The 13,897-nt window shown below is 37.4% G+C and overlaps 1 protein-coding gene across 3 annotated transcripts in view; it reads right to left on the reverse strand.

Annotated features, from left to right (window-relative positions):
- Window positions 1-3,091: 3,091 nt before the first annotated feature.
- OSBPL3 (oxysterol binding protein-like 3) overlaps window positions 3,092-13,897 on the reverse strand; it is a 44,170-nt gene continuing 33,364 nt past the window's right edge. For all 3 annotated transcript variants that reach the window (XM_009583111.1, XM_009583112.1, XM_009583110.1), the window contains 7 exons: window positions 12,808-12,871; window positions 9,813-9,891; window positions 7,730-7,874; window positions 6,238-6,382; window positions 5,425-5,551; window positions 4,731-4,853; window positions 3,092-3,188 (listed from right to left, as the gene is read on the reverse strand). In XM_009583111.1, the coding sequence (XP_009581406.1) occupies window positions 3,092-3,188; window positions 4,731-4,853; window positions 5,425-5,551; window positions 6,238-6,382; window positions 7,730-7,874; window positions 9,813-9,891; window positions 12,808-12,871 (780 nt within the window). The remainder of the gene's footprint in view (window positions 3,189-4,730; window positions 4,854-5,424; window positions 5,552-6,237; window positions 6,383-7,729; window positions 7,875-9,812; window positions 9,892-12,807; window positions 12,872-13,897) is intronic.

Raw genomic sequence — 13,897 nt, forward strand, 5'->3', positions numbered from 1 at the left:
TTTTACCATTCAGGGTAGAAATGGGGGGAGAAAGTCCCTCAATTTCAGTTATTAAAAACAAGAGCTGTCTTAGTTATATTGCAGAAAGCTAACATAAATTTTGCACCCATTAACACATCTGAAGTTTTGGGGAAGAAAATTACCAAAATTTCATAATTTACCAAGAATAACTGTATAGAGTATATTAAGGTTTGTGAATGATGAATATATTTTTATGCAGAAATACACAGAAGTAACATCAAGACAATTTTCTTCCACTTAATACACAGTTGACAGAAGTTTAACAGCTAAACCCAATTGTTTTCTACAAAAGTAAGCAGGGACAACTATACTGCAGTTGGAAACTCGGGGTCAGATGATCATTCACAACTGGTTACACCGTGTTTGTAGATGTGTATCAGAGATTTTACAAAAGGAGCTATTGTGCGATGATTTTGCTTCATGTATTTAAGAAATGCCCTGGATTATTCTCAGGCATTATTTTTCTGGAGATGATAGTAAAATTCTGAAGTTCAACTTCTTGATATGGGAGTTTTACTGAAGAAAATTTTATATAAGGCACTACTCAGCCCAATGCTTCTTGTCATTAATCAAATGCATTTTAGACATTTTAGATTGTAAGATACAAGGCACACTGCCGGTCTGATTTCTCAAAAATCATGACTCAAACACCCAATATGAGATTAGTTTTGTTTAACACCTGCTGATTTTAATGCATTACAATTCTTTAACTTTGCCTTTTTGGCTTCTAATCCTTTAATTTCAGATGCTATCAACTATTATGTCATATGACAAAGTATGGGGAAATCCCCTCCATACATAGAAAATACAAACCCAGCAATCAGATCAGACAGTAGTCACATATGACGATGAGCAAGTTTAACGCATCCTCCACAAATTTTGCACCCTTTCTTAAAAGCTTTTTTTTTTATTTCCCCTACCCTATTTTGTGGTTAAATGAATGTTATTTTCAGTATAAATGGTAATTACCAACAGCAAGAATAATTACAAATATCAACTAATTTCTGTGCCAAGTTTTGACAGTCAATACAAGAATAAATTCCCTTCAATACAGGAAGGGAACAAGCCATGAAGAGATACTCATTTTCCTTGAAAAACCAAACAGCCCCCAAAGGTTAGTATTTCCTTTGGAAAGCCCAGATTTTGTCTTTGTATTGATGTGAACCTTGCCTTATTGTAAGCTGCTGGTGTGGTAGTCAAGTCTTTAAAAGACGTACTAAATAGAAAGAATTATGCTAACTTCTTTGGTAATAAATTACAGAAATGATAGTGAGGCAGAGTTCCTGGGCAAAGTAAAAAAGGGTGAAATAAGCCATTTATCTGCCTCAAAGACAATGGGGCTTCAAGGTAACAGAAAGCAAAATTCAATATACATCTAATCTGACATCACAGATTCGGTTTAAAATGGAAACATTCATAGTATTTCCTTCATGTTACATATAATACATGGATCCATGTTTAATGGGTTGTCTTTAGAACAATGCAGCACACAGTAAAGTGCAAGCTTTTCTAAGCTACTAGTCCCCCTAGGAGTCTCCCTTATCCATGCCCTGTCCAAATGTTCCAGTCATAAACCGGTTAAACATACCAACAACATTTGGGTTTATTTTGTATCATTAAAGTGGCATATAAGAAAAAGAAAAAGGGGTGGTGGTGGTGACAGGATACAGATCTAAACTCGGAAACTGTGTTGTTGCCAGAGGGTCACAGACACATAGAACAGACTTGAAGAATCATGGGTCAGGCTTGAGTGGCAGGTAGGTAGGAATGCAAATTATTCTGTTAATGACTATGGCATTGTGATTTGATGGAAAAAAACAAAAATACTGCCCATCCCTATAATCTTCATTCAAAAGTGCGACTTCTGCTACATTTGTTTCCTGCTATATTTCTGACCTATGGTTTAGTAGTTTCACAAGTCTAGCCATATATATAAAATTACAGGAAAGAGATGCAATTGATTTAGTGCAAGACACTTGAATATTTATCTGAACATAACAAACAAACAGAGGAAGATCAAAGACTCCATACTTTTCTCCATAAGGCAGATGGTAATTTTTTTAAATATAAGATCTTAAATATGCTGTTTATTTCTTAAGAGGTAGAAAATATCAAAATACTAAGAAAAAATTTCTAGCTTAAAACAATCAGTTTGCTCACTTTTTAAAAACTCTTACTGTTGCAATTTTTAGGTTAATAAAAACAAATGAAGCTATGGAAGCACAAGATTTCGTGCTCTGTATAGATTTTACTTACTGGAAAAAGAGAGAGCTTGTTCATCTAGTCAGTGCTCAAGCATTATGTACAAAGGATCTCCTCCTCTTGCCCTGTTGGGGGCTATAAAATCTGAAGATTCCCAGTGGAAAATTTTGATGATTCTTGAATTTCTAGCACTACATTTAGCCAGATAAAGTTTATGTATAAGGCAGTAGAACCACTGATGTAAGCTCAGAACTACGTCTTCCATAATGCTAGGAAGAAAGCTAATAGAAACAAAAGCTCAATTACATCTTTTCTACAGGCAGCAAAGGATCATACTCAAGATTCCAGCACCACCTTATAATCTGTTTTAGCAATTTATACCAGCCCAGAGACTGCTGAACTACTCATTGAACTGTGGAAGCCTACATACAGTTTGAGTTACTAAGGCTTGCGCTCCGATTTCTCAGCACAGCTAGGAGATGCTGATGCTACTGTCTCCAATGCAATTCAATAAGGCATAAGTTAACTCAGAACTGACATTATTACACATTGGAAAAGTAGTGTAGAAGCTCCTCTTTTCCCTCTTGCTGTTAACATTCAGTACTATTTATTAAATATTTTATAAAAAGAAGTTAGGGTATTTATACATTCAAACAATCACTGCAATAGTCAGTAAAGAAAACAAATGAATTATCAGAATCTAAATTAAGCACAATTCTGGAGATATGCACATACACACGCCCCACACATATATTATATGTGTGTGTATATATATAGAGAGATATATTTATAGAGATATATTTTATATATACTTCATTTAGATCAGATCCAAGAATACAGCACAGAACATCTTCACTTGGCTCCTCTTTCACCAGAGGACAGGATTGTCCAGTTTGGAAAAACCAGGTTCTTTTCTAAGGTCCATGTAGGTTCCATTGCTTACCCAGGAGTCGTCGCTGGATTTCCTATCAAAGATTAAACAAATGCCTTAAATGTAAAGCTTATCTTTTCCATACATATGCTGTGTAATGCAATGTAGCACTATGCACAGATACCCAATCCAGCCCATGAACCAGGTGCAGTGCAACTCAATACAGTCTCAAACAAGGCAATGCAGCTTGGGGAGTTGAACTGGTATGTCTCCACTGGGCCTTGGAGACGCACCTCAGTAGCCTAGTGTTCAGCTGAGATCACCACTCTTATTCACTGTCACATGCCAGTGCTTAGCACTTAAAACTACAGTCCAGGTTTATTTCGCGGTCTCAAAGGCAGCTTTGAGTGGAAAGTGGAAACTTTCCTTTTACCACTCCAAAGATGGCTCACCACGGTTATTGCACAAAGAGAGCAAGTCAAGAGGTGAGACTCACTGCACTAGGTACCATACCTTGAAGGAATCAGTCTGCTTTTAGTCTGGTCTACAAAATTTTTGGCACAACAGCAAATTATTCTTTTAAGTAAATCAAGGCTTGTGATTTGTTGAAGAGAGAAATTACTATTGAAAAGCCGAATGCATAATTCATATCTACTCTAACACTTTTGCTATATAGTAATTAAATTTTTTATTCTGTTATTTAAATCTACAGCACCAATCTCAATTTTCGAATTTTCAAATCATTGTGAGGATTCAAATCCTCATCTGCATTCACAGTCCTCATTGTGAATATACAATTACGAAGTATTAGACTTTGTCTCTATTCTGTCTTTTTAGCCTCCTGGAAGCAACATTTGCTTCTCTTTGGCAGGTGTGATTGACATGTGATGAGTTAGCTCACCAGCTCCTTGGACAAGTAGTGGTCTGAGGCATTTCCTTTTTGCACCTATTTTAAATGTTTCTGTGCTCATCAGAAGTACTGTATCTACCGATCCAGAAAAAAATTAGGATCCCAGATCTGTTAATTGTGATACATAGGCCCATACAACATTCATCTTGGCTCCAACTCTTTCATTGCAGGAGAACAGAGAAGCTGGAGGGCAAAAGGCCATGTCCTCACCGGCATTCATTTTTGTCTTTTGATGCTGAAGTCTCCCATTAATTGATTTACAACAGGAAGAAATAAAGTGCCCTCTGAATGACAATTCTCTCCCTATCATATAGGGGTAACATGTTCAAAAATAGCCCTGGAAATGAAAGGCTCCAACTTTGCACACGGCAATCCCACTGAATTCAGCCGAAGTTCAGCAGAGGTAATTAAGCTAAATCCAGCTACTTCACCTTGCTTGAAAGAATCAAAGATGCTACATTTACTCAGGCAAATTCAAGTGTAGACTAAAAGTCAATCACCACCAAGGCAAAAAAATTAGAGAGAAATTCAGGGATGCTCTGATGAAAAAGCAATATATAATCCTGAGTTTTAACTAAGTCTGGAGTGTTACACATTGCCAAAGTACAAAAATCAAGAGTATGGAAGAAATCTGGAAAAAATGGAGCCCGCTCTATGGCAGTTTAGAAGCAGAACCATAACAAGAATTTCAATAAATGATAGTATATGCTAATTATTCTATAGTACCTGAAAAATCTAGGCTGATGCTCTAGATTGTTTTCTTCCAGCACCTTCCGTCGTTCTCTCTGTAGCTGCTCGATCCTCTGCTTTTGCATTTCAGCTCCTTCAATATTCCCTTCTTCTAGAAACCTGTAGCACCAGCAGTGGTAAGAGACACAGCTGGTGCTCCTGTCCCCCATCTTTCCCAGGTTCTCTGGAGCTCCAGAATCTAATCTTTACAACAGGCAGTTCACAGTGTTTGAAAGGTAAACAGCTACATCTGCAGACAACTGCACTATGAAAAAGCACTTAAGGAAAAGTAACTCTCATAACAAGTTCAGTCATCATCATATTATATTCTTTTCCTTGGAAGTTAGCAAGAGTAAAAATTCCACCGCAGAAAGAAATTACAAGTGTTTCAGTTTTTGGCTATTCAAACACAGTACGCTCAACATCCAGTACCTGAAGTACTGAAGTTTTAACATCTTTGGAAAGGCAGTTATCTAGAAGCATGCAAGAGCCAATTTTAGGAAACACTGGTCCATAATGACTAGACAATCTTTTGATAAGTGATTAAAATGTCTGTTTCAGATGCACATTAATGTAGAAATAGAAACACACTGCAGGTATCTACACAAAATAGTCTGAGCTTAGGGCAAAGTAAGCGTACAGAAGATTAAGAACTATTTGAGGAAGATACTTAAGAGTTAAAACTTCTTACCTTTGGTCCGGCCTAAAACGTGTATCAGTGGATGGAAGTAATGACCTAGTTTGCAGATCCAGTTCATTTAACTCCAGTGCAAATTGCGTAAACCCATACCACTGTTCATAATCTTTAGGCATCGGATCTACCGAAGAAAAGAGTACATTCAGAATTCCAGTTAAATGCTATTATCTTTAGAAGGAAAATTCCAAGCTCCCCTCAGTCATTTGTTCATCTCTGAACCACGGTCTCAGTTCTGGGGGAATAAGAGGTTTTTAATAATGTGACAAAAGAGAACGTCCCCCTTCACAATTGCATTGCAACAAAACAGATTTCTGTTCTCTCAGCTGAATCAGAGCACAACTGTGATGAAGGCCATGATATTATCATAGTGCTTTTTCAAACTACAGTAGACAAAACCCCACAAGTTTGGAAGAAGTTCAGATAGGGCTGTCATTACAGAATTAAGCTTTGTGGGCTATCCTCCAATGTTTAATACATGAAATACACAACACTTCTCTACACAAAAAGTGGGGGGGGTTGTTCCTTTTTTTTTTTTTCCTTCTTGCTTTTAGAGTCCTCAATACCACTTCATGCCCAGATATGAAAATGAGGGAGAAGGGAGAAAATGCAGGAAGCCATGGGATTAAGTTCTCCATACTATTTAAGTTAAATGATGTATTCTTCTGGTCTAAATTTTAAAAGCTTGACAAAAATCTAATATTCCACATAGAAATAACAGGAAGTTGGGGCCTAATAAAGAGATGAAAATAGTAAGCTTGTTCTCAAGCAGATCTTAAATTCTGTACGTCAGCCATTCTGATCACTAACTTGCTCTCCATATGCAGTTTGAAGATGAAGTTGTCCCACAGTATAAACTTTCATGCCACTTCCCAAAGAGTCGATGCACAACTTTCCCGGCTTTATCCATGACACTGCCTTCAATCTCATGTGCATTTGGATTCCAATACTTTGCCTAGAATTGAAAGAAACAAGGGAAAAAAAGGTGCATAAGAGATCAAGTGTGAGTGATTTTGCCATGTCAATAGCACCACGCTGTAGGGTGGTTTTCTGAAATGAAAACTATTAATTTAGGTGTCCATTACAGTATCATATGCAAATAACTGCTGTTAGTACTATTAATTGGCTTATTAAAATACTAATGTAGAGACTCATATTTATTTTATTTGCCTTTTTTCGGGGCAGTACTAGGTGAAGCACAGCTGACCTTGAATTTTGCCCAGTGACAGGTAACATTGACTCCTGACTTAGTTATCTACATCTTCCCCAAATCTGCAGAAGAGGAAGAGAAGGAACTGATACAGTAATCTCCACTTTAGACAATTTACAATATCAAAGGTGTAAGATTTGCAGGCTCTCAATCTTTAAAATTTGAACTCTAAACACCCATTGCAACTCTGCAAATACATTACAGTACTTTCAAGTAAGTATTTGGAAAAAAAATCACCCTAATGTTTCTTAGAAAGCACAAAGTATTCAGGAAAACAAATAAGAAAAGGAAACTTTCCTTCTGCTGCTCAGCATGCCATGCCACATAGGTATGCCGAAGTACTTAGCTTGTATCTGTACAGTCTGTTTCTATGGAAAGCACAGCCTTTCTCCAGCAATCAGATACAGAAAATGCAGGTTAAGGTAAGTCTCCTAGCATGCTTTGCAAAACTATTTCTCAGGTTAGAAATTTTGGCATCGTTTTAGGTGTTCATTTATTTTCCTTTACTAGGAAGAAGTCATCTATCGCCAAAAACTAATTTTAATTTCAGTTATAAGGGCATTTCCTGAGGAAGTCATATCTTGATGCCTTGTACTGAAGCAAAAGCTTTGAGTAACACCACAACCTCTCATTTAAGCTCCTCCGAGTATCTGCAAAGGGCTAGAAGAGAGCATTGGGTGAAGCACCCCGCATAAGCAGTGGTTCTACAGTTGCTGAATGAATGCGACCACAGCACATGCCGATGCATTAGCAGGAGGCATGTGGTAAACCACCTTGTGCCTGCCTCTCTCATCAAACACAGAGTAGTTTTTTTCATCATATTTCTTCCTTTCCTTTCCCCATACTTTTCTACATCTCAAAAGTGGAACCACCTGAGAAAGCTGTTGTTTCTCTTTCTTCCTGGCTCTACCTAGTGAGCGGCAGTTCCTTTAGAGTTAAAGTTTCTCAAAGAATCACAGGTAATTACAGCAGAACTATAGGAAAATACAGCTTGTAAGCAGCTGTACTGAGCTTCAGCAGAAAGCACGCACCCACTGCTGTGTCTGTTAGAAAAGGCACTGTCAGCATTGCTGTGGTTACTGCTGTGGTTACCTTTATGAAAGTCAGTTTGCAGTGGCAAGTGTCATCGTTAAGATTTTTGATTATAATCTCTCCATAGTGTTCAATCCATCTTTGCCCACTTAAGATGTTATGGATGCAAGATGTTACCTTGTTCCATGCAAAATGGTCTTTAAAACTGCAAGAAAAATACACACAAGAAAAATCTCACGCCATGTTCCAATAAGCTCGTATACTTGTGAAAAAAAATTGCAGAGAACTTGCATTAGAAAAACCCCACAAAACAACTTTTTTTTCTGGAACACCTCATCTTCTTGCCCCACACCTTCTCAAAAACTAAGCCTATGACAACAATCCTGTCTCCCAGAAAACCCTTTTCACTTCTGCTATAAACTTTGGTCTTGAACTCAGTTTTCTCTCAGTTTACTTGCCTTTCTTTAATAGCTTTAAGTTTCCAAAAGTAATAATTCTAACATTTTCTACTGGCTGAAATGCCCATTTCACAGCTTGTAACACAGTGACAACTGAAAACACAAGGACATGGGCCACCAGAGTCATCAGAAGGCTTATTGAGTGGAATGAGCTTGGCTCAAGCTCTCAAGGCTGAGCCTATGTGTGTGCTTCAGGCAAGAGCAAAAGTTCTCACCAGGAAGTGACACTGGAAGACAGCAGACAGGGAGAGATGAAAAATACGAAGAGGTAATACAACATTTTACCTTTTATTAAAGAAGTATATGTTCTTACAAAACAAGTTTATAAAACTTCAAGAAAAGGAAAGTCTCATGAAGACGTATATTCTACAATTTGTTCTGGGTATTGATAGCCAAGTCGCTACTGGTAAGGTAAAGGGTAAACTTACAAAGCACCAGTTTCCCCATAGCAACTGCCTTACACGCATCCCATGAGGATATTAGAATCTTTCCTTACCTCCCCTTAATCACTTGCTTTCACTTGCTGCTTTGTAAGAGCACACACAAGGACAGTTTTTACAGATTAGCAGATACACGGCCAATTTACCCCACAGTAACTTGTTTTCCTGCCCCTACCTGCAGGTCACATGCTCTATTATGCATGCTAAAAATACTGTACTTGCTCCAAAATAACCTTAATACTAATGCTTCATTTTTGCCTGTAGCCTCAGTACCTTTTTTGTACCCAATTCTGTATCAGATACACAGGGATACAAACCAGCACATGGAGACCACACATGAATCAGATTATTTTTCCAGTTCATCAGCCCACCATGGGCCCTAATCCATTAGTTACCTTGCCTCTGAACCCTCTCTCACATCCTAAAGACCTTTCACTCCATAGCTTAGGTTAGCCACTATGAACACAACATGTTTTATACATTACCTTTTGGATACCATCTTACTATATTGCAATTTTACCCACTTAAAAGAAAAAGGCATGCTTAGTTGCTTAGTCTGGTAAGCCCTAGGTTCTTGGGTTATTTTTCATAGGAACACTGCACATTTTTATTTAAAAAAAAAAAAATTAAACTATATTCAACACTTAACTACAGTGGCTGCTTACTTCCTTGGATAATAAACACCAGATATGCAACTGGTTCTATTTATCACTTAGAATAATTATTTATACAGTGATGATAGCTATCAGCCTCACCTACAGACCAGGACCCCATGGTGTAAGGGTCCGTACAAATATAGGTACAAAAGACAGCAACAACAACAACACACTCTCCCCCAAGCCCATATTCAAGCAAAAGAATTCATAGCTTCCTCTACCATGCAGTTTTTCCCTGTGAGTTTAAAATGCACGAAGCTTGAAATTCAACTGAAGTATGAAAATACCAACTTTGCTTTTTTCAAGATACATAGGAGTGATGTTTTTTATTTCATCTTTTGGTTTTTTTATAACCCTTGGAAGAGCCAGTGCTTCTGTTATATGCTTCTGGTTTGGGTTTGTGGGTTTTTTTTTTTTTCTTTTTTCTCCCTCCCCCCCCTTCTTTTTAAACTAAATCATAATCACCAATTCTTCCAAAGGTCTAATATGGCACAGCACAGCTTGTTCTCATCTGGATAAATGTGGCTGCAGTGTGTGTAAGCATGTCTGTGCCTGTGTGTGAACAGCAATGCACGACTGCAGCACTTACGCTGGAAGAGTTACATGTGTTGTACCAACTGGAACAATTTCCATGGACTTTCCCCAGAATTTGTTTTTCCATCTTACATCTGAAACAGGAAGAGGAAAAAAAAAAAGACGGGTTTAGTCATAAGCATGGGTGAATCATTCTATCTCTGGGTTCTACTTTATTTTCAAGAAATGCAAAATAACAAAGTGCAACATAATAAAAGTGTTCAAAAAATGCTACGGACCTTCGAACATGGTTTTGTTTGGTTTTTTTTTCATTACATTATCGATCAATAACTTTAAATAGCAAAGTTTAAAAGGAGTTTAAAAGTCCTCTCTCAAAAACTTTTTCAAAAGAGAGGAATTTGAATAAGCTACAGACAGCATATATTTATCTGCAATTCAGTTGCTAGTGAATGAATGCAGACATTTCTAAAAACAAATGCAGAATTTCAAATACAAAAATATAGCAACTAAGAACATCCACAGTGAAGAAGGAAAAGAATGTTTTAAAGGGCACAGAATTGCAGAGGGATTTAGTCCAACTTCCTCTGTAAGTTTAACTGGCCTTTTAAAATCTTGTCTGAATCACAGAAAGACGTGTCCAAGTCTCATGTCATTTCTCCAAAAAAAGATGAGAAATTTCAATGCAAGTTTAGCTAAATTTATTGAGCAAAAACACCTGTAAGAGAAAGAAACATGGACAGAGAAGCATGGCAGAAAAGGTATAGAGTTAAATTAGGCTAGATGATCAGGCAGTAACTTGCATAGTAACTTCAGAGCTCAGGGGACTAGTATCCTTGCTGTATTAGACACTAGGAAATCCATTCCCTGCCCAAGTTGAAAAAGAGGGGAAAAAATCATCTCTAGTCTCAAAAAGATGCTAGTACTAACACAAGGAAAACCAAAACACTGTTTCCTATGCAATTGTGGGGGGAAGCTGTTACGCTGGCTGAGAGATAGATGGATGCTCAAACTGTAGTTAGAAGATTACATATCTCATGAGTATATATGTTCAAGAGATAGGACTGAGCCACACCAAGCTGCCTACCATTGCAAAGGCTGGAATGGGGCATAGGGCAGTATTCCTCAAGAAAAAAGTAACCCTTTTCCTACCACTTGAGAAGAGGACCTTTTTTTTTAATTTTGAAGTTTGATGCCAGGCCAGCATCCTTAGTGACAGCAATTCTGTTGTGATTCCTATACTGCACAATAAGAGGTCCAAAACTACCTTGATTATGATGGTGTTGAGCGAAATTCTGTACTAGCTTTCTCTCTTCTGCAGTGGGATGGAAGAGAAATGGCAAAGGCACACCCTGCTGAGTTTAACCGTTAAAATGTATTATGTTCTATGTTCTCATAAATGACACAGCTGTCCCACAGAGATCAGTACATGGGAAACATCTTGGGAACCAGTGTGTAACTTGATCATGCAAAAATTTTAGGACAGCTAAGAAAAGTGAAGTGTTATTTTCAAAGCTATGCTCAGACTAATTCAGGCACGGATGCTGTAATATCTGGAACTTTCTATTCTGCACTTCCATTGTTCATGTGTCCACACTCCTATGCAAAAGCAGAGTCAGGCTCACAAGTCAGGGAAAACGATTTCCAAAATAACTGTCCCTGTCAGAACCCAGTCTTCTGGCTCACTAGAGAGGATCAAGAGATTTCTTGGTGTTGAAACAGATGAACTAAGGTCAGTGCCTGGTGGGATGACAGCACTACTCTGGCAATGTTGCTGAGGACTGTCTCCTTTTTGGCTAAGGAGATAACATGGTAAGTGAAAAGATCTTTGCACAGAAAGAACTTACCTCATTGACAAGCTACCTTTATGATTAACTTGATGTTAATCTTTCCACATAAGTTAATATAGCCGCATAACAAGAGGCCACAGCATTTACAAACTGCCTTTGCATTGGAAAAAAATCATTGTCTAGATCTCCCATAAGCTCAGCTAGCCATATTTAAAAACAAACCAAAACCAAACCCCAAAACCCTGCAGTACCCTGATGGAGTCTCCTGTGCTCATCAAGACCAAATCTCAGACTCTTTCTCATTGACCAGATTCTCAGCTCTCATCTTTACAAAAGACCTTCATTCTCTAAATGCAAGTGTTAAAATATTTGAGTGATAACCGTTGTCAAGATCTGTTAAATCAATCTCATCAGTTTTTATTAAGACAGGCTGCTATCTAGTCTTATTTATACAGTGTTCAGTTACCAAATAAATTTTTGGTCATCTCTGCTTTTTGACTAAGAACAAAAGGACTCTTGCCTGTATTTGTTTACAAAGCAAGGAATTGTATTGAATAATGAAACGCAGACTAATGACAGAGTTCCAATTTCTGTTCAGTATGGCTCCATCCGTAATAATCAAGTCAGCAAGTCAGCAGAGTCAATCATAACAGAATTAAAGGTTATAATATGGCTACATTGTGAATTGACAAACCTCTAGGTGAAGGATTTTAACTGAGTTAAAAGGCACAGTTATATTCTGTGTACACTCCAAAAATATCTAACCACACAGGTACTGTGACTGGCTGACAACTTCACCACCATTACACAGCAAACAAAGCTCCAAAACAGTTTTTTTGAAACACAATGTTAGTAGTCAAATAGCATGAAATATTACATACTGTAATAATGCCAGCAGAGAAAGACATGGTAAATATATTTATCCTTGCTGTTATGCTCATTTTTGGAAATTTTTTTCAGAACAGGTTTACAAGATCTGCCAAGGCTCAGGATTTAACTTGTAGTTTTTCAAGCTGTGTTCTAGCTTGTTTGTTTTAGAAATAGCTTGAGGTACAACTCTTCTTTGCTAAAGCCCCCCCCTGCCAAACAAACAAACCAACCTGATTTTAAAGAAATGCAGATATTTGTACATGAAAAGAATAATTGATTAATGTTATTTAAGCAGGGAATTTCACCTTTTCACCATTTCTGGATATTTCATGTTAGATACACAATGAAAACATTATGAACACTGTAAAATTAAATGATAGACTGAAGAGTTACCTTGCCAAAAAGCAAAATTCACAGATTCAGCATGGCATGCAGAAATAGGTGGATGGTGACTGACCTAATAGCAAGACATGAAAGGAGAAAACAAAGATGGACATATTAACACTTGAACAGTCATTTTGGTTTGGGTTCTTTTTTTTTTTTTCCCTCCTTCATTTTTCATTCATATATGGCATTTACAAATTGAACATTTACCTTCCTTTTGCAGTTGGGTCCTGAAGGGGGAGTCAGTGAGATTAATAATGTACTGAGACCTACGAAGCCTTGAAAGAAATGGGAAGCATTTATTTTAAAAGGCCTGTGAATTTTGTTCATCGAGTGAAAATCTAACTATATATTTTGTACATTGTCTCTAATGTGATAATTACATTTACCCTTAGGGCCCCCTTAATATATTAACAGAAGCAGCACTTTAAGCACACAGACAAAAATATAAAAAACAAAGGGCCAAATTCTTCTGTACAGTAAATACCGACAAAACCCTGACTATGAGGGAGGAGACAGTGATCAGCATCTCTGAGGGGGCCACGGGTGGAGAAATCAAGCCATGAAATTCCATCTAGCAACCCCTACTACTGCAGTAGTGACGCCTCAGGTGTTTCTAGTGCGAAACACTAACCACATGCACTGCATTTTATCAGCTTTGGGTAATAGCACATACATGAATTAGGGCAACCACCAAAATAGCAAGCAAGAACTGTGAGTAAATAAAGAAATACACAATGCAGACTATTAAAAGGGAATAGTAAATAATAAAGTAACTTCATAAAGTGAAAGCAGCCACTCCTCCTTGGCTGTAAATTCTCCCTTCTGGGTAAAGACGACTAACAACCGACCAGGACTAACTCTTTGATGTGTAATGCCTACTGTTCTTTTGACAGACAACTTCATTTTCAAGTCAAATGCTATTTCCCACTATGAATTTAATTTCTTAACCACCTACATGGCTCAAATGCAGTTTTACTTTCTTCTTTGTTACTCATTTTGCAAGTCTGTTATCGAACATTTTTTCTGCAGGCATCCAGTTATTTACTGAACATCCTCTACTTGGTTTTAAAAAAAAAAAAAAAAAAAAAAAAAAATA

The sequence above is a fragment of the Fulmarus glacialis genome, unplaced genomic scaffold (genome assembly GCF_000690835.1).
Source record: "Fulmarus glacialis isolate BGI_N327 unplaced genomic scaffold, ASM69083v1 scaffold378, whole genome shotgun sequence".
In the NCBI taxonomy this organism is placed as follows: Eukaryota; Metazoa; Chordata; class Aves; order Procellariiformes; family Procellariidae; genus Fulmarus; species Fulmarus glacialis.